Genomic DNA, 27,241 nt, shown 5'->3' on the forward strand with positions numbered 1-27,241 from the left:
AGTGGGTTTGTCGTGCGGCCCATGCATGGAGGTTTTTGATGTCATGTCTCAGGACCAGAGTTACACTCTTAATAAGTTTCAGTGGTATGCCTTTGCTTGAATTTGAAGTTAAAATGATTGGAAGATAGATTTCTTAAGCATTCAATTCTAATAGATGGACAACAATGTGTGAGTGCAGTCTGCCCTTTGTTTGAAGTGGTCTGGTGTGTCGATTTGGGCAAAACGTCTGGAACAGTGAGGTAAACAGGGGTATAGCTGTGCTTACTCGTGGGTGTAGCAGAGAAGTGTGAGAATAGATGTGACTGTACAAGCCAATGCCTGGCATCTATAAAGTACACTCTGTTGAATCAGTTTGAACCACGTAGAACACAGGCCACGTCGAAAGTGCACAGAATGAAGAGAGCTCCCCTGGGGGTGTTCATGCAGTTATATGGCCCAAGAGTGCATCCTTCCAACCTCAAACAGTCACTGTGTGGGTAACTTCACAAGGCATGCAGCACCCACTGCACACTCTGCTTCAGCATCAGTTATCTGGGATCAGGAAGTAGACAGATGTTGGAAGGCAGGGCATGAACTGGAACCATTGCTAACATCTGGCGACAAACTATCATTTTCACTTCAGTTTCTGTTTAAATAGTGTCTGATCTTATGAATAGCTTCAAAGCATTAAGAAAATAAAAAACAACAATTTTTCTGTCAGGACTGTGCTTTGGGACTCTCAAGGGTTAGGAAAATACAATACAAATGCCAATACAATAGAATATGACTGCCTCTCTCTATTACGTCCTGACAGAATATTGCATCCTTTGTCTTCAGCTGATGTCGCCGTGTGGTGCTGCAGCCCTACTGTGCATCTGTAGATGTGATTTGATGTGATAAGCTGCCCTATCACCCCAGTAGGCCTATCCGCAGGCACTGTAAGTAGCCCATACCAAGGTGTACAGTACTGAAGGGGTGCAAACTCTGTGCCAATAGTCACCAGTATTGTGCAGTAACAAACCTCCAGTACTGTGCAATTCAAGGTGAACCCCCTTCAATGGGGATTACTGTTTGGACCCTGATTTACCAGGCAGTCTGCGTGGAATTCTTTTTTCTGTGGGGTTTGCCACACACATTTACCACCTGCTGTGAACAGGCGATACATGTGTGCGGGGGCTGGGATAAAAGTACACACAGAGAGATGTAAGAAGCGTGTGGTGGCGGGGCAAGGAGGCTGAAGGTAGGAGGAGTGGAGTATGTCGGCTGGCAGGCCTCCAGGCCGGGACTGAAGGTTCAGCGGGGGTCATGGAAGGGTTCCGGGCTCCGATGCAGTTTTTTTCCACAGTGATTTTACCTACTCTTAAAATCAGGTTTGTTGACCCCCCACACAAGTAAATACAGGTGCAGGAACACTGGACCCAGAATAACTGTGCAGAATGGAGTTCCACATGGGACTTCCTTTGGGCACAGTTCTCAATAAAGGCTCATCTTTTCTGAGCACTTTTCAAGAGGGCTGATTAGGCAGGTGCAACACCATGAAGCGTGACAGCCAATTACAAAAACAAAGGCACTTCCACCGGTAAATGACTATTGGATGCCCTCAGTGGGTGATGCCTGCTGTATGACATTCCCAATCTTTTTTAGATCTCACATACCAGTTCTCATACTTTTTGTTAAAAAGCTGCCATTCCAAAATGGATATTGACAGCTTACGGGTGCCCCTGCCTGAATGGAGGAGGATGGGTCTCCTGTCCTTTGATGCCAAGGTCGAGACAAAGAGCAAAAGAGGAAAGAAAGTATTTTCGTCAGGGTGCTTGTCACATCAAAGAATTGTAAATGTGTGCAATTGGTTAATCAGCAAATCTAAAGGCTGCTTGGGAGCCATTCTTCGGCTTTCATTGATGGAGTCGCTTGAGGTTCCATGATGCAAAGATTTATTCTTTTTGAAAGGTAATGTAAGGGTGTTATCAGCTGAGCTCTGGAGTGTGTCCTTCCAATGGAAACATATAAAAAAGGAGTTTGCCCTCAGTACACTCTGATTGCGAATTAAGAAAAATATATATTTTTAGTACACTTATTTTATCTTGAAAACTAACAGCCTGATTTAGAGTGAAACAGACAGGGTGCTCCGTCCCAAATATGACACAGTGCCCTGTCCATCAAATTTTGGGTCCACCTGCCTCTTTCAGAAACAGGCGGACCATAATGTTTCTGTCAACAGAGCCCCTGCTAGCCCCGTCTGCGCAGGCTTCCTTGGGTACCTGACAGAGTAGGAGCCATTGAAGGAAGGGCGTTGAACCACCCGCCCTGTTGGAGGTGGACGGGGTAATGTCTTTAATTTTCTGTCACCACCAGGAAAAACCTGGATGTGAGGGACAGAAAAAAGCAATAATGACCTCCACTTGCTGGGAGAAAACTCCCAAGGAGTGGGGGGCCATTAGTATTTTGTTTTTCAAAAACAAACTTTAACTTTTTGGAGTTTGTTTTTGAAAAACAAAACAATGCTAATTGTTTGCTGGACAGCTGTCAAAACCAACAGTGGCCGTCAACCAAACTTTTTGAGCCCTGAAACGATCCGCAGTGATAGAGGGTCCCTTCAAGATACAGAGATGAACGCTGGGCTGGTCATTGGGGCCTCATCTCTAGTGCAGCCCAGGACACATCAGCCAAAGGTTTGAATTTCCACAGATCACTGCAGATATCCCATAGCATCCAAACAGGATCTCAACAGCCCACTTCAGTAGGCACAAAAATATCTCTGTAGATCACCACTGAAGGCACACAGCATTAATACAGCTCACTATAGGAGCCATACATGATGTCTACAAGCATAGGCGTAACTGTTGCAGATCATGTAAGAGACATGACTGTATCTCTGCAGGTCACCATGTAGGAGGCAGCAAAGGATCTCTGCTGGTCACCAGGGCCACCTCGCAGGATCTCTGCAAGTCACCATTCATCAGACATATATGTAACTATTACTAGTCACCATTTTCAAGAAACAACATGATCTCTTCGGACCTTGTAAGAGGCACGATCTCTGCAGACAGGGAAGGATCTCACCGGTCACCAAAGGAGCTATAGAGGATCAAAAGAGCTCACTATAGGAATCAGTTAGGACCTTTGTCGTCCAGCGTTCAACAGGTATCAATGAAACAGTTGCGGATCACCACATTTAGGAAGCAACAGGATCTCGGGAGAACATGTATGAGGCATGAATGTATCTCTGCAGGTCACTCTGTAAGAAACAGAAAAGGATCTCTGCACGTTACAAGGTAAATGTCATGACAAGATCTCTGGGGTTAGGGGACACAAAGGAATCTCTGTGGATCTAGTAGGAGGCACAAATAAATCCCTGAGGATCACTGTGTAAAAGTCATGAAAGGAACTTTAAGGGTCAGCATGAGTGACCACATCCTATATATTTACAGCGTCTTGTATTACAGGCACTCTACATGTGTGGCCTTTGTGATTGCAGACGCTACTTATTTAAGCCGCCTGTGAGTACTAACACCGTGTATGTGTGAGCCCTGTGATTAGTGACCGTGTATGTGCCCTTTGTGCTTACCGACCCATACATTGGTGCCTTTTCAGATTACACACCTTGCATAGTTATGCCCCCATGATTACAGGCCCTGTATATTTACACATGTGTGAGTGCAGACCTGAATTTTATGGTCTCTGTGATGACTGACGCTGTATCGTTGCACCCTTTGTGATCACAGATCCTGTATGTTTATCTCTTCTGTGATTACTGACATGTATGTTCATAAACTCTGCTACTATAGACCCTTTATATTCATAACTTATGTTATTACAGACACTGTATATTTAAGCCATCCGTGATTACAGACTCTGTATAATTGTGCCCTCCCTGATTAGGGACTCTATATGTTACTCGCCTCTGTGATCAGGGACCCTGTATGTTATTGGCTTTGTGATCACAGACCCTGTATGTTATTGGCTTTGTGATCACGGACCCTGTATGTTATTGGCCTTTGTGATCACGGACCCTGTATGTTATTGGCTTTGTGATCACGGACCCTGTATGTTATTGGCCTTTATGATCACGGACCCTGTATGTTATTGGCCTCTGTGATCACGGGCTCTGTATGTTATTAGCTTTGTGATCACGGACCCTGTATGTTATTGGCCTTTATGATCACAGACCCTGTATGTTATTGGCTTTGTGATCACGGACCCTGTATGTTATTGGCTTTGTGATCAAGGACCCTGTATGTTATTGGCCTTTATGATCACAGACCCTGCATGTTATTGGCTTTGTGATCACGGACCCTCTATGTTATTGGCTTTGTGATCACGGACCCTGTATGTTATTGGCCTTTATGATCACGGACCCTGTATGTTATTGGCTTTGTGATCACGGACCCTGTATGTTATTGGCTTTGTGATCACGGACCCTGTATGTTATTAGCCTTTATGATCACAGACCCTGTATGTTATTGGCTTTGTGATCACGGACCCTGTATGTTATTGGCTTTGTGATCACGGACCCTGTATGTTATTGGCCTTTATGATCACAGACCCTGTATGTTATTGGCTTTGTGATCACGGACCCTGTATGTTATTGGCCTTTATGATCACGGACCTTGTATGTTATTGGCCTCTGTGATCACGGGCTCTGTATGTTATTGGCCTCAGTGATCACGGACCCTGTATGTTATTAGCCTTTATGATCACAGACCCTGTATGTTATTGGCTTTGTGATCACGGACCCTGTATGTTATTGGCTTTGTGATCACGGACCCTGTATGTTATTGGCTTTGTGATCACGGACCCTGTATGTTATTGGCCTTTATGATCACGGACCTTGTATGTTATTGGCCTCTGTGATCACGGGCTCTGTATGTTATTGGCCTTTATGATTACAGACCCTGTATGTTATTGGCTTTGTGATCACGGACCCTGTATGTTATTGGCTTTTTTATCACAGACCCTGTATGTTATTGGCTTTGTGATCACGAACCCTGTATGTTATTGGCCTTTATGATCACGGACCTTGTATGTTATTGGCCTCTGTGATCACGGGCTCTGTATGTTATTGGCCTTTATGATCATGGACCCTGTATGTTATTGGCCTCTGTGATCACGGGCCCTGTATGTTATTGGCTTTGTGATCACGGACCCTGTATGTTATTGGCCTTTATGATCACGGACCCTGTATGTTATTGGCTTTGTGATCACGGACCCTGTATGTTATTGGCTTTGTGATCACGGACCCTGTATGTTATTAGCCTTTATGATCACAGACCCTGTATGTTATTGGCTTTGTGATCACGGACCCTGTATGTTATTGGCTTTGTGATCACGGACCTTGTATGTTATTGGCCTTTATGATCACAGACCCTGTATGTTATTGGCTTTGTGATCACGGACCCTGTATGTTATTGGCCTTTATGATCACGGACCTTGTATGTTATTGGCCTCTGTGATCACGGGCTCTGTATGTTATTGGCCTCAGTGATCACGGACCCTGTATGTTATTAGCCTTTATGATCACAGACCCTGTATGTTATTGGCTTTGTGATCACGGACCCTGTATGTTATTGGCTTTGTGATCACGGACCCTGTATGTTATTGGCTTTGTGATCACGGACCCTGTATGTTATTGGCCTTTATGATCACGGACCTTGTATGTTATTGGCCTCTGTGATCACGGGCTCTGTATGTTATTGGCCTTTATGATCACAGACCCTGTATGTTATTGGCTTTGTGATCACGGACCCTGTATGTTATTGGCTTTGTGATCACAGACCCTGTATGTTATTGGCTTTGTGATCACGAACCCTGTATGTTATTGGCCTTTATGATCACGGACCTTGTATGTTATTGGCCTCTGTGATCACGGGCTCTGTATGTTATTGGCCTTTATGATCACGGACCCTGTATGTTATTGGCCTCTGTGATCACGGGCCCTGTATGTTATTGGCCTCTGTGATAACGGACCCTGTATGTTATTGGCTTCTGTGATCACGGGCCCTGTATAGTATTGGCCTCTGTGATCCCTGACGCTGTATGTTAATGGCCTCTGTGATCACGGGCTCTGTATGTTATTGGCCTCTGTGATCACGGGCTCTGTATGTTATTGGCCTCTGTGATCACGGACCCTGTATGTTATTGGCAAGAAAAACGATGGCTTGGGATGCGGCCAAGAGATTCCCAGTGGCTGAGATCAGTTCAAGCATTCCACCCAACACCTTGTGGTGTCTGCAGTTACCTTCATGTTGTTTACACTCATCAATTAGCTATCGATCAGTGTTTTTGCCATTACAGTTAAGGGCACAAACATATAGGGCCCTATGTCATTGTCTGTTTTTAATTACTACCAGATCTGAGACCCTAAGGTACCCGGCCCACTTAAAACCCTTCTAATATTAACTAGCCTTAGTATGTGAGGGGGCGGTCTGAAGTATTGGGGTGGGGGGTAGAGTTGGGGGCCCTCCTGCACAGCAGAGGCTGCAGGTGCCTGCATTACCCCCTGCTAACAATGACCCAAAGTTAAGCATTTATCCTGGAGCGTGAGAGAAAAAAAGTAATACAGTGACCTCAAGGTGGCAGCATTGCATAAACAATACAGCAAGTCCGATTTTAAAGATAGTTTATGCTGGATCTCTTCTCATCTATATTTTTAAGGGAGGGTTTTCGCTGTTTATTCAAGGTTCCTGTTACCTGCTGCAAGCGGATACTCCTTAAACAAGCATTGGCAATGGCAATAGGTCTGGTGGCTCTTCAATCACTAATGAATTTAGGCGCTCAATAAGTCAACATAATGCACTCTGTCACTCATACCTGAACTCATGCATGCCTTCATCCATCTAATGACCCATTCTTGCACTTAACCGTCAGCAATAAAACAGACACACAAACTCAACAAACATATGGAAGAAAAAAAGAAAGAGTAAAGGTTGGTGGGCATATGCTTGCAATAAAAAAACAAGCATTGCACTGCAATAGGTCTCAAGTTTTTTTGAGTTAAAGCTGTTGGCGCTGTAAATTGATAAGTGTTTTCTTGCCACATAAATTGGTCAACCCTGCTTCATAATTTGGTCTTTTCTTGCCACATAATTCCAGTGGTCCTGCATATAACTAAAGTATTTCCATTTACCTTCTTCCTTTTTCCTGCAGCAAAAAAATGAAAATGTTGCCATTTAGCATTCTAATGTACATATGCTATGCTAATTCCAATAGAACACCACTTTCACCACTCAACTATCAAAGTAACGTCATCACAAACATTGAAGCTGGTGTAGTTTTTATCACCAAAACATACCCAGAGCACAGAGTAATAGCAACAGTAACATAAAGCTAATGATGGTACAAAGGGGGGGAAAACTAAACTCTAAAGAAATCTATCTGAAGATCCATCACAAATAAAACTACTTGAAACCCCACACCACAGTTTCTTCAAGACACTAAATAAAAGCCTCTCTTGATGCAATTAATGCTGAGGCTGGACTCGGCGAAATCCTGACCCAGACCCCGAGCGGTGAAAGAGTGCTGGATTTGTACAATGACCAACAAACTTGCAAGGAGTTTTCACTGACCTTCGCTGCATGTACATTTGACTTGTACAATTTTATAGTCTGTGTTCAGAAAGTTTGAGAGGATTTTTTTCCTATTTAGTGGCTCCATGAGCACAACCCAAGTTATTAAGAAATAGTTCTGCAAATGTACCTGCACAGACAACTGTAGTCTTGCTTTCACATTCTGAGGGCTCAAATGTAAACAAAAACAGAGAAATAAGTATAAACACGATCTCTGTGAACAGTAAACGCAAGGCAACGACCTCTGATGTTTGGTGCATATCTGGGAGCCAAGGCAGCACCAATATGAAAAAAGTGAATTCTACGGAACAAGTTGCAGAGTAACAATTGACGGGAAACTCCTACTAGTAACAAGCATGGACGGCATGAAGCAGGTGCCGAAGAGCCTCGGAGGTCGCGGCTGCCATTTTGCTGGAAAGCCAGCTCTACTTAAACCTAAAACAAGTAGATAAAGTGCGGCGCTCGTGAAACGGGCAGAGAATGCAAGATCAAGTTAAGCATATGGAATGTAAGCAGGAGCAACATGTTTACGTTAATGTTTTTATACATGTAATGTGCTGGCTGCACAAAGCCAGCACCATTTACTGTTGTAATGCGCACAAAGCAGGGAAAGATGCAGTACCACAGGCTGTCCCTAGGTGTCCTTGTGTGCTCATGGTCAGCTTGTGACAATGAAGAACCGAAAGCAGCACTGTGGCACTGTGAGATAAGCCAAGCTCCTTGCTCGCCTCTCCCTGTTAATTTGTCCACTCGCCCACCTATTTGTTTAACAAAATGAACTATTTGTGCATTTCAGATAGATTACCACATTTTTATGTGACATAGGGGGTCATTTTGACCTCAGCGGTCTTTTGCCAAGACTGCCGAGGGACCGCCGTGCTGAAGACCGCCAGTGGTAGCGGTTTTCCGCTCGGCGTATTATGACTGTTGGCAGCTCTCCGTCCTTTTTCGGATGGAGAGCCGCCAACAGCCATACTGGCGGGCGGCGGGGAAGTGGAGGTAGCTCCACCGCCACGCCAACAGAACACCGCCCACCGAATCACGGCCTGTTATTCGGCGTGGCGGTGTTCTGTTGACGGTGTGGTGTCGGCGGAGCTGCCCCCATGGCTTCCGTCCCCTCCGGGAGGATCGACGGAACAGGTACGTCGATCGTCCGTTAGGGGAGGGGGGTGGGGGGATGTTGTGTGTTGTGTGCGTGCATGGAGCAACATGGAGCACAAGGGGACGGAAGTTGGGAAAGCAAGAAAAGGTGGTGCAAAAGACTGGAATAACCACAGGAACGTAGTTGTACACTACGGCAGGAAAAAGAGGGGAATAACCATGGGAATGTACTTGTGCACTACGGGGTGAAAAAGAGCGGAATAAACACGGGAACATACGTGTGCACTACGGGGTAGAATAGAGACAAGAAAGTAATGCTCTCCAATAACACTGATCGAGTTCACGCTATAAAAAACATCAAAGCACCATGGCCGCCATGGAGTGCGAAGGGGACAGACAAAAGAAAAAAGGAGTGCCTCCACAGTAAATTATGTGGCCAATGGGGCAAAAATCCATGTAACAGGGTCAGTCTACAAGAGGTGACAAAACAGCCTCAGGCAAGACAAACGTAAAGCATTTACCAACAACATGAAGGGATTGTTGAAAGGCAGGCCCAGGAACGAATGAAAGTGGGGGGTGTGGTTAAACCCACAGAAGAGAATACAACATGTTGAAAAAGAAGCGTTTGCGCTCTGCTATGCTCGACCTAATGAAATTAAAAATAGCTATGAATGGCTGTCTTGAAAGTGTATTATAAATATTGTATCATTGTTTACACATTTAAAGCAATTTGTTGGCCATCATGGAGCAAAAAATAATAATACACCTATGCACAATACCATTCCAGAATGGCCACTCAGTAAACATCTCACTGGGCGTCCATCTTCAAATCCTTTAGTGCCTCACTGTTATACTGATCAAAGTGGACCCACATAATGCTTCTAAGCATGGTGGGCATCTTGCAACAGCGAAACAATGATACATTATGGACAATACTGTTCCAGGATGGCCGCTCAGTAAACATCTCACCGGGCGACCATCTTTAGATGCTTTAGTGCTCAAAGTGGCCCTGCATAATGCTTCTAAGCATGGTGGACATCTTGGAACAGTAAAACAATGATACACTGTGGACAATACCATTCTCAGGTGACCATCCAGTTTAGCAATAGTGACTATAGAGGATGCAGCACGAGTTGCCTAGTAGGACTGTCTTAGGAGCTGTGGGGTGTTTTTTAAAAAATAGGAGAAAAGAAGGAAAGAAACAAAACAGTAAGTAACTTTCAAACAAAAAACAAACGGATAACTAAAAGACTGGCCCCCAGCTCAGACGATGACAATGCACTCATTTCCAGGTAAACATGCAAATGTTGTGAGACGGAATGCCATTACTCACCGGGCAATAGAGCCAGTTGCAGAAATGCACTGTCCTATGCATTATTCTGTCATGGAGAGGAATATCATGTGAATGATATCCCAACAAACAGAAGATGGCAGACCCAAAGACCCTCTAGGTTTGCATATGTAGGTAGAGTTATTATGTGTCTTTTATTACAGGAGCCGGCAGACAACTACTCCTGCCAGGCCCCTCCCCCCCATGAAGGTCTCACACGGATCACTACATTGCAAATCATCTACTTCTGGGGATTGTTACAGGAAATAACAAACGCCAAAATTCTTGCTTACTACAGTAATCTGTGTAAGTGCGTGTAACAAAATACCTCTCCGCCCTTAGACACTTATTGACTTTAAGATATGCTTTTCACGATAAATAAGTCAGCCCTAGTACTTGTTGTCTCATAATAAACAGATGAGGCATCGGACATAACTTTTCATAATGTATCAATCAGGCCTATATGCTTTAGCAGTGACTCATCACCATAACCAACTTGGCCTACCTTATTGAGCATAAGCCCTCCTATAATGTAACCCTCAAGTATACTGTCATAAAATTGGGAATATGTACAAAATTGGAGTTGGTTAAACAATATACAAAAATGTACAACCCCTCCAAAGATGTCCTATCAAGGAACCTCAGAGTTCAAATCGTCTACTTGCAAGGGTTTTTCAGAGACGTAACCAACACCAACCCGCTTGCTTCTTCTAGTAATTTATGAGAACCTATGTAATGTAATACCTGGCTGCCAGTTTACACAAACTGTAATGACTATCTGCCCCTATGGGCCTATTGGCTTTAACATTTGGATTTCACAACATATAAGTCAAGCCTACTGTCATTGTCATAACTCATCTTAATAAACAGATCAGTCGTATGGCATCTGACATAACTTTCACAAACAAATAATCAGGCATATACCTGCATCCGTGGCTTGTCACCATCATCAATTCAGGCACATGAAATCGAGCATACGTTTTCTCACAAAGTAGCTATCAGGCATACAGGCAGCAAAATTACAAATATGTATAGCATTTCATTTGGCAAAACAACATTCAACCCCTTTGAAAAAGGTTTAACCAATATTATGACTTTGCAAATCTTTAACTCCCTGGTGTTGTCAGGAGTAACCATGATCAAACGCCAAGCCTTCTACAGTGACCGGTGAGGTTCCCTACAACAAAACCTGTCTACAGGCTTGAACTGAGAGCAATGGCAATCCACCCTTAAACAGCTACTGCCTTTAAATAGGCTTTTTATGGTAAATAAATCAGACCTACTGCCATTATCGTAACTTTTCATAATAAACAGTGCAGGCCAATGGCTTTTATCACTGACTTGTCACTATGACCTACTCAGTCCTGTTGTGTTAAGCAGAGGCTTTCCACTAGGCAACATTTGCTATACAAACACTCTTTTTCAGCACAAGCAAAGAACTTCTACCTAATTTAAATCTGTAGTCAGAGTCAAAGCCCCTCTCTCGTGGCCTATCCACAAAGGTAAATATGCAAGTGTATATTTACTTATGTGTAGATTTGCTATTACACCTTGGTGGAATGCTTTTTTGCTATTGTTCATTTCTGAGTGTAGTCTTATACCCCCCCCTTAAATCAAGTTGAGGAGCCTCCTACAATAGCATTTACAAGTGTAAAGTTATGACTAGTAACGTAGGGCCTGACTTAGATTTCAGCAGATGGGTTACTCCGCACAACAATGATGCATGGCCGGTCCGCCAAAATCTAAATTCCATAATATCCTAGGAAATTTAGGCCCGTATTTATACTTTTTAGTGCCGCATTTGTGTCATTTTTCTACGCCAAAGTGGCAGAACTTACAAAACACAATTATATTTTGTAAGTTTGCGTCGCTTTTGCATCAAAAAAGTATAAATACGGGCCTTAGTTATCAGCGGACGGGTATCCGTGCAATGGGTGTTGTTGTGGGCGTTCTACACCAACACCCGTTACTTTTGACGCTGCCCCAGATTTACAGAAATTCGTAAATCTGAGACAGTGCCAAAATCTAACGCCCACCCCATTGCACAACGAGGAGGAATACTTTTATTCTTCCTCGTTTTTTGCTTTTTCTATGTGTGAAGCAAAATGCCATGAATGATTGTTTATATGCAGGAAGGGGCACCGGCACCTTCCTGCACACAAACAATAACATCCCTCAACGCAGACGCCCTTGCACTATGGCGCAAGGATGCCTGTGTTGGTGGAGGCGGCATCATTTAGTGCTGGCACAGGGGAAGCACAGAAGTGCACCGTATTCTTGTGAATCCGGTGCATCCCTGCGTTTTAAAACTGGCACAGCGCAGCACTGCTAATTTTGGTGCCGCACCACGCTGCTCCAGTTTCTTGTAAATCTGGCGCTAAGTCTGCTAGGGCACTACTTTACGTACTCCAAAACTCAGTTTGTGAATAGGTCTTTATGTAGTCAAAAATTACAAATCTGTACAAAATTACCATTGGCAAAACAATAAATAACCCTTTCTAAAATGCCATAACAAGGATGCTCAAAGTGAAAATCTTCTACCCAAGGGTTTGTAACTGGGGAGGGGGGCAGCACAAAAACCCTTGCCTGCCATGGAACCTGTGAGATTCTCCAGAACAAAATAACAATCTGTAAGCTTTAACGCTGTGTAATGAAAATCCAAATCAGTTTTCACAAGATATAGGTTGTAATTTGTTTAAACTTTTCATAACCAACAAACAGATCAAACCAATAGGCTTGATTAATGGCCTGACACCATAACCATCTCAGTCCTGCTGAGTTCAGCATAAGCTTTTCTAAAACGTACAATACAAGCACTCTCTTTCAGTGGAATCACACGACTTCTGTCAAATCAAAATCTGTACTCAAGAGAATCAAGATTTCAGTGGAGCCGAAGCCCCTCTTTCATGAAATCTTCTTTTTCCGTTGATATGTGAGGCAACTTCTGCACCGTCAATTCAGGATTAAAAAGAACTGCAGGTGACCGTTGCTTTAGGATGCACAAAAACCTAGGACTTTTGTAGTATCATGGTGCCATGATGCTCCCATTAAGGCACAGAACTATACTTTCTTCATTGTTTCTTGGAATTTGACTCCAGATATGGAGCCAATATTATCTGAACTGAGCCAGATGGAAGGAGGGCAGAGCCTGGTCATTGCGTCTATAGGACCTCAGGTGTGAATGACAGTTAGTACCCCCAAAGAAACTGAAGCTCGTCCCGTCTAAGCTCCTCCCCTTCTAAGGTTCCTCTATTTGGATCCCATCTTAAAAGATGCAATCTGGATCACAGGATACATTAGGTAATAGGCTTATTAAAGCAACTCCACAGTGCTGCACTGGGGACTTGCTTTAATAAACCTACTAACTACTGGATCTATCCTGTGATCCATTTTGTATCTTTTAAGAAGAGATCCAGAGATTGGTGACCTGGATAGGATCACTTCTTAAAAGATGCAATCAAGAGCACAGGATAGATAAAGTAGTAGGCTTATTAAAGCAACTCCCCAGTCCTACACTGAGGAGTTCTTTTAATAAACCTATTAACTACTGGATCTATCCAGTGATCTAGATTGTATCTTTTAAGAAGAGATCCAGAGATTGGTGACCTGGATAGGATCATTTCTTAAAAGATTCAATCGAGAGCATAGGTTAGATAAAGTAGTAGGCTTATTAACGCTACTCCCCTGTCCTACACTTGGGAGTTCCTTTAATAAACCTACTAACTACTAGATCTATCCTGTGATCCAGATTGTATCTTTTAAGAAGAGATGGAGAGATTGGTGACCTGGATAGGATTGTTTCTTAAAGGATAAAATCGAGAGCACAGGATAGATAACATAGTAGGTTTATTAAAGCTACTCCCCAGTGCTGCACTGGGGAGTTGCTTTAATAAACCTAACAATAAACCTACTAACTACTGAATCCATCCTGTGCTCCAGATTGTACCTTTTAAGAAGAGATCCAGAGATTGGCGACCTGGACAGGATAGTTTCTTAAAAGCTGCAATCGAGAGCACGGGATAGATAAAATAGTAGGCTTATTAAAGCTACTCCCCAGTCTACACTGGGGAGTTGCTTTAATGAACCTACTAAGTACTGAATCTATCCTGTGATACAGATTGCATCTTTTAAGAAGTGATCCGAACATTGGCGACCTGGATGGGACCCTTTCTGAAAAGATGAAATCAGGTGCACAGGATAGATTAAGTAGTAGGTTTAATAAAGCAACTCCCCTGTGCAGCATTGGGGATTTGTACTAATAAACCTAAAACGTAATCTATCCTGCGCTCCGGATTGCATCTTTTAAGAAGGGATCCGAACATTGGCGACATGCGTGGGATCCTTTCTTAAAAGACGCAATCCAGTGCACAGGATAATTTAAGCAGTAAGTTCATGAAAGCAACTTCCCAGTGCTGCCGTTCACCAGCAGCCTCTTGTCCAACTGCCCGGATCACATTATAGCATTCCATAGAATTAGTTTTCGAAGAGGCGGTGTACTGGAGTTCTATAATACTTGTTGAACAATAAATGTAACCCCTTCCCTTCTGTTAATGAAATAACTCTTTTTGCAAAGGAAAACTGCATAGTCAACATTCATCTGATGGCTGTAACAACCTGCACACATTTCGAAAAAAAATAGTTCTGGTCGTCAAGATGTGTCTAGTGCACACCACTGATTGGTTTGACTTCAAACCAATTTTTGGACGAAATGCTTACTATGTGCAGGTCTCTTCATGGGCAAGCACTGGCAAAGCCAAAATGCCTTTATAAAGTAAAAAGAGTTGCCTGAATGATCATGAAGATCTTTTGTGCATCAAGTTGTGTAAGGTTGTGTATCTGAAGAAGGTGCTTTTACTGGTTTGTGGTCTGAGCACGGGGCGGGGGGTGATAAATGTGGAAACTGAACCCCTCCATCCCTTTCCGTGCTGGTTCAGTGCAGGCTGGTAGGTGGTGTGAGATGCCACCTGCTCTTCTCAGGAGGGTACTACATGTCTACCCAGACAGCTACAATTTTACCTGCACTTCTCCAAGTTGCTAAAATTCCTAACGTGGCAGTCGCACAACATCTCAGAAGCCCTGCAATACTTTTAATGGGACAGGATATTTTTCAAACACAAAGAGCAGCTACAGCACAGTCATGGTCAGGCTTCTATCTTAAACACAGCAGTCCCAACTTCTTTCACCCACAGGACAGGTCCAGCAGTACCACACAGTTATCCTACAAATACAGAGCAGGCACAACACAGTCAGTAGCAGCAGAACAGGCCTTGCCCACAAAATGAGCCTGTAGAGTGCAGGCATCAATGCTTAGAACCAGCCCTGGCCTCCTTACAGAAGAACTCATCACTGTTCAAACCAGGTCACTTACAGCTCGAAGGGTCATGAGGAGCCGACCATATGAGAAGATGATGACGAAGAGAGGGACACCAAAAGAGAAGCAGAAGAGGAAGAGCACGTAGGACTCGTTGTTCCACTTGTTGCTCACCGTGTACCAGTCTGGGCCACAGGAGCACTGCAGGCCCTCGGGGATGTACCTGTGACCAAGACAGAAGGGAAATTCCTGAGCTATCTATGAAATGATTACAGCCTTTACCATAAGGCCTGAACGTATACTTACTCTGGACCCGCCACCCGTTTATTTATATGTTGAACCAACACCATGAACTGATTGCACTGTGGACTAGCCATCCACCAAAGTATGTAACCAAGACCCCAAGCGTATCATAGTGAGGACTCTCCACCCACTGAGGTAGCTAACCAAGACCCTAAACATGTCATACCGTGAGCTAGCCACCCATCGATGTAGGTAATAACGGTTCTGACTTATGATACTGTGGACTAGTCATCCGTCAAAGTACCTAGCAAAGACCCTGAACGTATCGTATTGTGGACTAGCCCCTCATCGATGTATCGAACCAAGACATTGACTGTGTCATTGTGAGATGTAGCCATCCATGAAGGAATCTAACCAAGACCCTGAACCTATGGTACTGTGGAATAGCCACCCACTGAGTTATCTAATCAAGACCCTGAACATATTGTACCCTGAAGTATGCATCTATTGAGATACCCAATCAATACCCTGATGGTATCTTATTGTGATGTAGACCTCCATCAAGGAATCAAACTAAGACCCTGAACGTATTATACGGTGGACTAGACATCCATTAGAGTATCTAACCAAGACCTTAAACATATTGTACAGTGAACGAGCCGTCCTTAAAAGATCTAACCAAGGCCCTGACCATAACATACTGTGGACTTGCCACCCATCAAAGTATCTAACCAAGACCCTTAACGTATAATACTGTTGATTAGCCATCCATCAAAAGACCATGAACAGATCATACTCTGGACTAGCCATCCATTGAATTTTCTAAAAAAAAGCCACAAATGTATCGTATTGTGTCTAGCCATTCATCGAAATAGTCAACCAAGGCCCTGAACATATCATGCTGTGAATTAGCCACCATCGAAGTATTTCATCCAGTCATTTCACTATAATAAAGGTATAGTTGCTCACGTTGTTCATCCACCCCTACAAGAGCCATACTTTTCTTAAGCAGCTACACCCCCTCACTTGCTTCCACCACTGTAAACAAAGCATTCTTTTCAGAGAGGGTGAGTGCTTGGCACAAGTACATTCCTAGCAGTGTGGCAGGTAGGGACATTCTGGGCAACAAGTGGGGACTTTGGTAGGGTATTATTTTGTGAATGGGCAGTCTGAATTGCTGTGTGCCCCATCTGTCATTAGTGCCTGTGTGTCTGTTAGGAAATTGTAAACAGAGTCTGCCTGTTCCTGCAGGACCTTCACTTCTGGCAAAGGTTACATGTACCTGCTCCAGCCAAAGAGGGGTGGGCCAGCTGCCATGAATCCCGCGATCCAGGTGAAGATGCAACCCATGATGGCGTGGCTCTCTCGGAAGGTGAAGCCGCCTAGAGGTTTGCAGATGACCAGGTATCGCTCTAAGGCCACCACAGCTAGACACCACAGACCGACAATACCTGCATGATATGGAAGGAAACAGAAACAGGAAGTGCATATTAAAGAGACTCAGAAAAAATGCTAAGGTAATCAGACATTCCCACCTGTGTCCTAAGGCCATGACAAGCTGGATCCACAAACTTACAGTGTCAGAGGGGAGAAAAAAGAGAACTGTGACTAGTTAGACACAGCAATAGGCAGAAGCTCCCTTTGCGGGAAGGGTTGCAAGTGAACATAGACTCCTATATATTCATCAGGCTGAAATGAGAGCTTTAGTCATGTTTCTGAACAGGGATGCTGCATTCATTTACTATCTATAGAAAGTATTGAAGGCCACCATAGATGTATACAAAATGTTGACCAGACCAACAGTAGACAGAAGCAGACAAGACCATTTGACGGGTTTAGGAAGTGGTCTACGGACATTATCTAACATCTTCAGCAAGCATCAAAGACCACCGGAGGTAGCTGTAAAAAAGTGACTGTTGCACCAGATGTATCAAAGACCACCAGAGTTAACTGTGAAACATTAAGCATTCCACCAGGAGCATCAAAGACCACCAGAGGTAGCTGTGAAACAGTTACTGCTGCACAAGAAGCATTAAACACCACCAGAGACAGCTGTGAAACAGTTACTGCTGCACAAGAAGCATTAAACACTACTAGAGACAGCTGTGAAACAGTTATTGCTGCACAAGAAGCATTAACACCACCAGAGACAGCTGTGAAACAGTTACTGCTGCACAAGAAGCATTAACACCACCAGAGACAGCCGTGAAACAGTTACTGCTGCACAAGAAGCATTAACACCACAAGAGGTAGCCGTGAAACAGTTACTGCTGCACAAGAAGCATTAACACCACCAGAGGTAGCTATGAAACAGTGAGGATTCCAACAGGAGGGTGTAGAAGACCAGCACAGCAGCTGGATTTTGGAAGTGGTGCATTGACCTAATTTAAGATACCACAGACGCATCAATGACCATCATACGAGGCTAGGAAAGAGTGACAATTCCAGTGGGATGGGGAAGGTTTGGTCAAGATGGAGAAACCACTTAATGTCATGCTTTTCATTTTCCTTTCCAGTACTCTCTTGGGTTTATTTGTCTTTCTCTCTCATGTCTCTCTCTGTCTCTCAAAACCCTCTCTCTCTTGCGTTCTCTCTCTCTCCCTTGCTCTCTCGCCTTGTCTACCTTTCTGTCTGCTGGTTTGGGATTGTACCTAATGAGTGAGAATGTGCTCCAAGAAGTTAGACTCACAATTAGTGAGTGAGACTGTGTTCCATGACAATGAAAGAGACTGCATTGAGGAGTGGAGCATGCGTGACATGTACAGCAAGGAGTGAGAACCACAAACAATGAGTGATAGGCTCTTTCACACTGAAAGAGTGAGATGGTGCAGTAAGGTGCGCTTCAGACCCAACTGGTGACCTTGCACCTGTCAGTATGACCTTTGTACTCCTTGACCTCTCACCCTGGTGCCCACTGTGTGCTCTTCTCTAGTGTGACCCCTCTGCAGAGAGTGCAGTTTCTGCCTTCGGAAGACTTGGGCTTTTGGCGCCCAACTCCTGTGCGGCAGCACCTCCCCCACCCACCTCTCCGGTGCAGTCTCTGACCACATGACAGGCACTTGTCAATCAATCAATCAGTATTTATAAAGCACAGCAAATCACCGGTGAGGGGCTCAAGGCGCTGTGCACGGCTCATTCTCACACAAGGGTTTGCTTTACATCAGTGCCTTTTCTGCATACAGCAACCTCTACACAGGATGGTGATGCACAGACCTACCAGTGGGCAGAGCTAGCCACCCTCAGGGCTTCTTACAGTACTGCCTATAGGGCACGGACATCTTAAGGATTTTTGGTGGCCATGGGCCAAATGTATTTTTAGGGCCCTTGTTCGGAACAGCTTTGAATTTATGATCCAATACTTACTCTTTCGTGCCCTCTTTGGCCAGGTCACTGACTGTGCACAGACACACTGGTCCAAATCCTAAATGTGTTTACATCTAATATTCAGGGATTGCAGCGCGTGTTTTCAATATTATAACACAGCAGCAGCTCACTAATGTTACTGCAAATGATCTATGTGACACCCTCCCATTTCTCATATGTGAGATCCTGTTATGATCTAAAATAATTTTATGAATGCTGTAAACACAACATGTATCTGCACAATCTCTGTAACATCACCCACATTATTAATACATTAAAGGAAAATGTATTTAAAACAATGTCTAAACATTATTCAAGATCATCAGGGCAAGTCTCTCTACAGAACAGAGCTGGCTCTGTCAGGGGCCCCTGAAAGGCTGGGGCCCTGGGCCAGAGAGTACATTGCCCATGCCTTAAAACGCCTCTGCTATAGGGAGAGCTGGCTGCCAGCTGGTATCTTGTGCAGAGTTGGCACCTTCTGTAAAGCATATACTAATTCCTGACATCCTAATGCATAACATTCATGGGTGTCTTTTCTGCTTCAGATGACGAAAGGACCCCTTTTCCTTATGTAGGGGGGGCAACACGGTGCTCTGCCTAAGGACTCCCTCATTACAATGATTATCTTTGACTGTTATGCAGTGCTTTCCCTGGAGTCTTCATCAATACACGGTTCACTGGTAAAGGGGAGGAAGGAGAAGGGACCACAGCTCAAATCTGTAAAAAGAGTCATCACGCCTGCTACAGCCCTCTGCTATTGCTATGAGTCAACATATGCTGTAGAAGTGGCCAATAACCACATTAATATGCACTGGCCCCCGTTGAATAGTGGTGGGCCCCGGGGGATGGGGTCTCTGGGGCCGAAATCAGCCAGGGGAGGAGGCTACGTGGCCACGTGGCCCTCCTCCCCCAATGAATAGTGGATTGGGTCTCTGGGGCCAAAATCGATCCTGAGATGGGGACCGCGCATCCCTCCTTCCCCATTGATTAGTAGTGGGCCCTGGGGGATGGGGTCTCTAGGGCTGAAATCAGCCGGTTGGGAGGCCTCGTGGCCCCCCTCCCCCAATGAATAGTGGTGGGCCCCAAGGGATGGGGTTCGTGGGGAAGATATCGGCCCGGGGACGGGGGGCATCCCTCCTCCCCTACAGTACACAGTTCTCCCTTTAAATTACTACGAGTATGGTATGTGCAAATCACCTGGAAGCTGCTCTCACTTGGCCCGCCCCGTCCACCTTTGTAGTATGCAAAGGTCTTCCCCCTTTTGCCAGGAAGATGTACAGCTTCCCAAAGGGACACCCAGTGTGTTTCCCGCTGGTTTTGATGGCACGTTCTTGATGGCGAGGAATATGAGGACATCTCCACAAAACAAAGAAGCACTTACTTCATATAGATAAGACGAAGGACCCTGGTTTGGTGGAGATTTACGTGTTTGTAGTCTTGGGTATTCTTTAGGAGGATTCATGTTATCACAGAATTCTAGAGAATCAGGCAACAGGAACAATCATGTTGCCAAAACGCACACAAGGACACTGGTCACATTTCCTTGTGGTCCATTACAAAGCTGTACTGTAGAATACATACTGGACATTCACCGAAGGAGGAAAAAGAACTCAGTTCAGGTAGATATTTCATGCAAAGCTGTGGACTCTTGTTGGAAAAAAGGGCAGGTGAGGTTTCCTCACACAGCTACTGACACACCCACACAGACACTCATACACCCAATCGCAGACGCACTCACTCACTCCGACACTTATGCACCCACTCAGACACTCACGGACTCACGCACAGACACACCCAGACACTCACGCACCTACTCACATACCCAGTTAGACACTCACGCATCCACTCACAGACCCACTCAGAGACTCACGCATCCACTCACAGACCCACTCAAAGACTCACACACCCACTCACAGACCCAATCAGACACTCTCACACCCACTGTCACACCCACATAGATCCTCGCACACCCAATCTCACACCCAGAAAGACACTCTCAAACCCAGAGACACCCTCTGACACTGATTCTCCCCCCCAGAGAGACAGACTTGCGCCCAACTCCTGTTGCGCACACAACCAAATTCCATGACCAGTGCTGGTTTGTAATCCCCCCCGCACACGGCCAAAGGTTGTGCACAGGGTTGGGTGGTTATATGGGGATGGCCATAGGGATTAACGTATAGTAATGAAAATTAATTTATGTTAAAAAAAAACATAGAATTTCACTGAAAAAACAAAGGTTACATGGACCACCATGTTAGGAAATAGACTTAAAAAAAACATAGAAATCCATGTTAGGAAATAGACTTAAAAAAACATAGAAATCCACATAAAAAAAACAAAGGTTACAGGGACACTATAGTTAGGCTTTGGATTTACTCGCACAAAACCAAAGAAATTCTGCAGTAATAGTTAGGGTTATTTGAAGTAACTATAACTTGCAGCCTAAGGTAACGATAACTCGCACCCTCACCATGCACTGCTAATAACCCCAGATCTTACAGCGCTCATGAGATCTTTTATAATGTCAATAAAAATATCATGAAACATTAGCAGTCAAATTATTGAAGAAAAAAACTGTGCATGGCAGGGGAGCGACAACTTTTCTGCAATACATCCACTGTGTGGCATCCAGCAATGAGAAGGGCCACCTTCTCTGGGAGCTATCCCTCTGGAGACCCAAGGGATCCAGGCGCAGTTAAAGAGGTGAATTTAAGAAAAAGACTTTCAGAAAGGGTCTTTTATTGCAGTGATGTGATGTGAAATACACTCCTCCTTGATTAGAGCTTCAGTGCCATGTGTCGGTGAAATACATTCCGTGGAAGAATTAGTGCCCAGACCTTGTGGCATCTTAAAATTCTTTCTTTGGATGTCCTGCTTTAGGCGATCTAAGCTTCCAGCCTATGCAGGGTTGCACTGGGTCAGAAAGTAGGTCCGGGCACCAAAATAAAAGTGCCCCCCATGAGTGAATCAGAAAAATTGGCCCATGTTTGCAAATTGGGACAGTTTTGAACTTGTAAGAACATGCTGTATAAGTGTGATGCAAGGTATGGAAATAAGATTGCATGGACTTAGGCATGCTGAAGGCCACCTTTGTCGTATCAGGGACATCAATAATAAATCCCAGCCCAGTAGACCATAAAAGACTGAGGTATGCAAACAGTCACAAAATAGGGCCACACATTGACCTTTCAGACCAGCCCATCGGGCACTTCCTGGGTGCCCTATAGGCCAGTCCGGCCCTGATCCCATGTCTCTTCCAGGCTCAGAGGAGCTTGGACTGTGTCAGTCCGCTAGGTCAGATGAGTGAGTCCAAATCAGTTAAGTGGATGTGTCAAGTGTGCACAATACTAGAGAGTCGTCAAGGGTGGGTAGCATAGACTGCCGGGTGGTGTGCGTCACAAGTGAACAAGAGCGAGGAACCCAGCGAGGTAGAGTATGGGCATGGTTTAGTCCATCTCAACAGAGGGCAATGGCAAGGGTTCCAGAGAGGTACAGCATGGGCAATGGGGTGGTCCATGTCAACAGCGACCAATGGCAAGGGACCCAGCAAGGTACAGCATGGGCAATGGGGTGGTCCATGTCAACGGCGCCCAACGGCAAGGGACCCAGCAAGGAAGACCACAGGCAATGAGATGGTCCATGTCAACAGTGTCCAATGGCGAGGGACCCAGCAAGTCAGAGCACAGGACATTGGGTGGTCTATACAAAAAGAGCCCAATGATGAGGGATCCAGAAAGGGTGAGCATGGGCAATAGAATGGGCCATGTCAACTGTGCACAATGGCGAAGGACCCAGCTAGGTACAGCATGGGCCATGTGGGCGTCTGCATTAAAAGTTTCTAACAGCAAGAGAACCAGTGAGGCAGAGCATAGGCAATGGGCTACTCCACTTCAAAAGTGCCCTCAGCGAAGGACCCAGTCAGTTACCGCAAGGGAAGTGGGGTGGAACATGTCTAAAAATGAAGAACCAAGAGAGGTAGAACAGGGGCAGTGGGGTGGAACTTGTCTAAACATGAGGGACCAGGACAGGTAGAACAGGAGCAATGGGGTGGAACATGTCTAAAATTGAGGGAACAAGAGAGGGAGAACAGGGGCAATGGGGTGGAACGTGTCTAAACATGAGGGACCAAGAGAGGTAGAACGGGGGCAATGGGGTGGAACCTCAATCAATCAATCAAAAAAGTTTATAAAGCGCGCTACTCACCAGTGAGGGTCTCAAGGCGCGGGGGGCAGGAGGGTCACTGTTTGAACAGCCATGTTTTGAGGTTCTTTCTGAAGAGCAGGAGGTCTTTGGTTTTGCGGAGGTTGGCGGGGAGGAAGTTCCAGGTTTTGGGGGCGAGGTAGGAGAAGGACCTGCCTCCTGTGGTGGTGTGATGGATGCGGGGGACTGTGGCTAGGGCGAGATTGGCTGATCGGAGGTTGCGGTGGGAGTGTGAAAGTTCTCTCTTTCATTGAGGTATGTAGGGCCCGGTGTTGTGGAGGGATTTGTGTTCATGGATGAGGATCTTGAATGTGATTCTCTTGTTTATGGGGAGCCAGTGAAGGGTTTTGAGGTGTGGTGAAATTCAGGGATTAGGAGAGCGGTGATTTTCGCGTGCTTCCAGGGGTCTGGGTAGGTGGTGGAGTCGAAGGAGGAGTTGATTATGTCGCGGAGTATGGGTGCAATGGTTGGGCTGGCTTTGTTGTAGATGCGATGTGGGCAGGGGTCGGAGGGGGATCCGGAGCGGATGAAGTTCATACTTTTTTCGGTTTCTTTGTGTGTGGTGGGGGCCCAGGTGGTGAGTGTGGTGGGGGGATCATGAGTGGGGGTTGAGTTGGGTGAGTGAGGGGTGTGTGGGATGGGTGGGTGTGGTGTGAAGCTGTAGTGGATGTCCAGGATTTTGTGGTGGAAGTGGTTGGAGAGGGCATCACATAGGGGCTGTGTGTGTGAAGAGTCTATGTTGCTGGCTTTGGGTTTGGCTAGTTCATTAATGATGGTGAAGAGTTCTTTGCTGTTTTGAGAGTTGTTGTCAAGGCGTGTCTTGTAGTGGTCTCTTTTGGCGGTGCGCATGAGTTGGTGATGGGTACGAATGGTGAGAAGTTGGTTGTAGAGGGTTCTTGTCGCCATATCTTCTCCGCTTGGCGGCATTTGTGCTTGGAGTCTTGGAGTTCGGGGGTGAACCATGGGGTGTTCTTGATGTTGCGGGTGGCGATGTGTTTTCTGAGGGGGGCTAGTGTTTGCGCAGGTGGTGATCCATTTAGAGAGGTTGTGGGCTCCTGTGTTGGGGTTGTTGGTGTGTGGGGGGGTTGTGAGCCAGTTGGGAGTTCAGGCGTTCTGTGGGGATCTTGTCCCACATGCGGTAGGGTGTGGTGTGTTGATGGTGGTGTGCGGGGGTTGGCGAAGGAGAAGTGGATGCAGTGGTGGTCAGTCCAGAGGAGTTTGGTGGTGTGGGTGTAGGCTATGTGTTGGCTTGAAGTGAAAATTGCGAGCTTGTGTCCTGCTGAGTGGGTGGGTGCGGTGACCAGTTGTTTGAGTCTGAGGTTGGTGAGGGTGTCTATGAGGGATGAAGAGTTGTGGTCTTGTAGGTTCTCCAAGTGAAAGTTTAAATGTAGTCTGTGGAGGTGAGGGCGTGCAAGATGATGGTGTTGGCGATGGTGTCGCAGAAGGCCTGTCTAAAAGTGAGGGATCAAGAGAGGTAGAAGGGGGGCAATGGGGTGGAAGATGTCTAAAAGTGAGGGACCAAGAGTGGTAGAATGGGGGCAATGGTATGGAACATGTTTAAAAGTGAGGGACCAAGAGAGGTAGAACAAGGGCAACGGGGTAGAACTTGTATAAAAGTGAGCGACCAACAAAGGTATAATGGGGGACATGGGGAGGAACGCGTCTAAAAGTGAGGGACCAAGAGAGGTACCATGGGGGGCAATGGGGTGGACCATGTCCAAAAGTGAGAGGCAAAGAGAGAATGGGGGCAATGGGGTGGAACATGTCTGAAAGTGAGGGATCAAGTGAGGTAGAACAGGAGCAATTGGGTGGAACGTGTTTAAAAGTGAGGAACCAAGAAGGTAGAACAGGGGCAATGAGGTGGATCATGTCTAAAAGTGAGTGATCGAGAGAGGTAGAATGGGGGCAATGGGGTGGAACTTGTCTGAAAGTGAGGGACCAAGAGAGGTGGAACCGGGGACAATGGAGTGGAACATGTCTAAAAGTGAGGGACCAAGAGAGGTAAAATCAGGGGCAGTGGGGTGAAAGATGCGTAAATGTGAGGGACCAAGAGAGGTAGAACAGGGCCTTTGGGGTGGAAAATGTCTAAAAGTGAGGTACCAAGAGCGGTGGAATGGGGCAATGGGCTGCTCCGCTTCAAAAGTGCCCATTAGCAAGGGGCCTGGCAAGATGGAGCATGGGCAACAGCTTGGTTGACGCCTGGAAAGCCAGAATGGTGCAAAGAAGGGGTTGGTGCAAAGCCTATGACCACCAGAACAATGAAGGTGAGTGACGGGACATGGGCGGCTGGGAAGGTGGCATTGAAGGGGTGCAGGGCATTTCGATGCTGCGTTTTGATGAAGGTGTGACCAACGCTAAGAACCATTCTCATCAGAGTGGCCCTGAAGCACTACAAACAGCCTTCTTTATGCAGGCTTGCATGGGGTGTAGAAAAGGCATGATGACCACATTACTGTGTCTGATTCTAGGTAAGTGCCTGCAGTCTTCACCAATCCATGCTGGTAGAACTGAGAGTTTAACAACAATGTTTTGCACAGGTTGCTTTCCTAGACTGTTTTCTTTTGTACAAGGGCATAGCCTGTAGTTTTTTCACTGTTTGTTTATAGTTTTGATATTTCTTTTACTTCAATATCTGAAAAAAACATTTTTAGTAAACCTGCCCATCACAGCTCTGAGGCAATTACAATATGATTTACAATTTAAAAATAGGATTATCAAAAAATAGGAAGAAACATAACTGTAAAGTATATCATTAAAAGAGCACTAAAGAGAGAAAAGTGGTTGGTGGACACCACATCCATCAACAGCCCTCCTAAAGGGGTATGCAAGTTAAAGAGGTACTAATGTGGCTTCTAATTCTACCAACTAATGAGCAACTCTTCAGGGAAGATCTTTTGTAGCGAACAGTGGCTCCTCCGGACTCTGTGATGCCGCTTGCAATGAGGGGCCCACCAGTGCATTGGAGCTACCCTCGTTGGGTGACTTCAGACTGGAAGCTGGACACTGCTCCTCTGAAGTTGGCATCTGAGCTGCTGGAATACAGAGCTGAGATCAGCTCATCTCCTCTACATACTCAAGGCACACAATAGAGCCAGTGAAGGGCCTGCTGTTTACACTGCTTCTTTCCGCCACTATTGGTCTCTATCTTTGCGTGGGTTCACCTTTCTGATTGAAAGACGATGCAAAAACACTAAAGAGTATCAGCCTGACCCATTCACTCGTCTACTACAGAGATGGAAGGCTAGCCCATGGTTGGTACTTTTCATGATGGCGCTAGGGCTCCAAATGTCGCCAGCATCGCTCTCGCGACAACTCACCTCCAAGTGTGGCGGCAAACCCCTCTATCTTGCAAGCCAGGGGCCCCGGCGTGAAGTACATCTGGGTGTTACTGTAGAAGGCCAGGGTGGGGCCGATGAAGAGGATCAGCAGGTTGGCCACAGCCAAGTTGACCAGGATGTAGTTGAAGTGGGAGCGCACCTTCTTGTACAGGAAGGTACAGAGGATGGTGAGAAAGTTGATGGGGATACCGAAGAGCAGGATGAAGAACATGAAGACCGCCATGCTCTTGAAGAAGAAGGGGCTGCCCAGGTGGGTCTGGGGCACCAGGAACGGGCTCAGGGCGGTGATGTTGGTCGTGTCCAACGGGATAGGGATGTAGAAGTCGTCGGACATCTCCACGTCCATCACTCGGTTGACTTTGTACATCATGAGGTCGGCGACACTCCGGTCCGGCTCAAGAACTGGAAACTGAAGGTAGAGCTAGCGGCAGGGGAGGAATGGGATAAACACAGAAGAGGGACAATATCTTCAATTCTGATCCCAGTGACTGAGGATTAGCCGTGGTCCCAACCGCGTGAGAGACAGAGCGCCTCCCCTATCATACAGGCCCCTGGGCAGGGTGGGTCCCATATATATATACGCCCTGGCCTCTCTAGGGGGGAAGGGGGTGCTGGGTCCGGCTGGAGCCCACTTAATATTTATTTTCTCTGCAGTGATAATCGTACTTGGAGACAGAAAGTCCTTTAAGAGGGTCTTATCCAGGAAGGCATCACGGCGCGGTGGGGGCGCACGGGAAAAGGTGACTGGGGATAATCTGGGCCCCAAGCTCCTTTGCTGCCCTAATCAGGGCGGCAGAGGCCTAATCCG

General features: G+C 45.8%; 1 protein-coding gene across 1 annotated transcript in view; it reads right to left on the reverse strand.

Moving 5' to 3' along the window:
* LOC138260932 (blue-sensitive opsin-like) overlaps nt 1-27,007 on the reverse strand; it is a 67,162-nt gene extending 40,155 nt beyond the window's left edge. The window contains exons 1-3 of the mRNA XM_069209457.1: nt 26,413-27,007; nt 16,812-16,980; nt 15,344-15,509 (exon numbers count right to left, since the gene is read on the reverse strand). Of these exons, the coding sequence (XP_069065558.1) occupies nt 15,344-15,509; nt 16,812-16,980; nt 26,413-26,803 (726 nt within the window). The 5' untranslated portion in view covers nt 26,804-27,007. The remainder of the gene's footprint in view (nt 1-15,343; nt 15,510-16,811; nt 16,981-26,412) is intronic.
* Between the last annotated feature and the right edge of the window lie 234 nt (nt 27,008-27,241).

The sequence above is a fragment of the Pleurodeles waltl genome, chromosome 10 (genome assembly GCF_031143425.1).
Source record: "Pleurodeles waltl isolate 20211129_DDA chromosome 10, aPleWal1.hap1.20221129, whole genome shotgun sequence".
Taxonomy (NCBI): Eukaryota; Metazoa; Chordata; class Amphibia; order Caudata; family Salamandridae; genus Pleurodeles; species Pleurodeles waltl.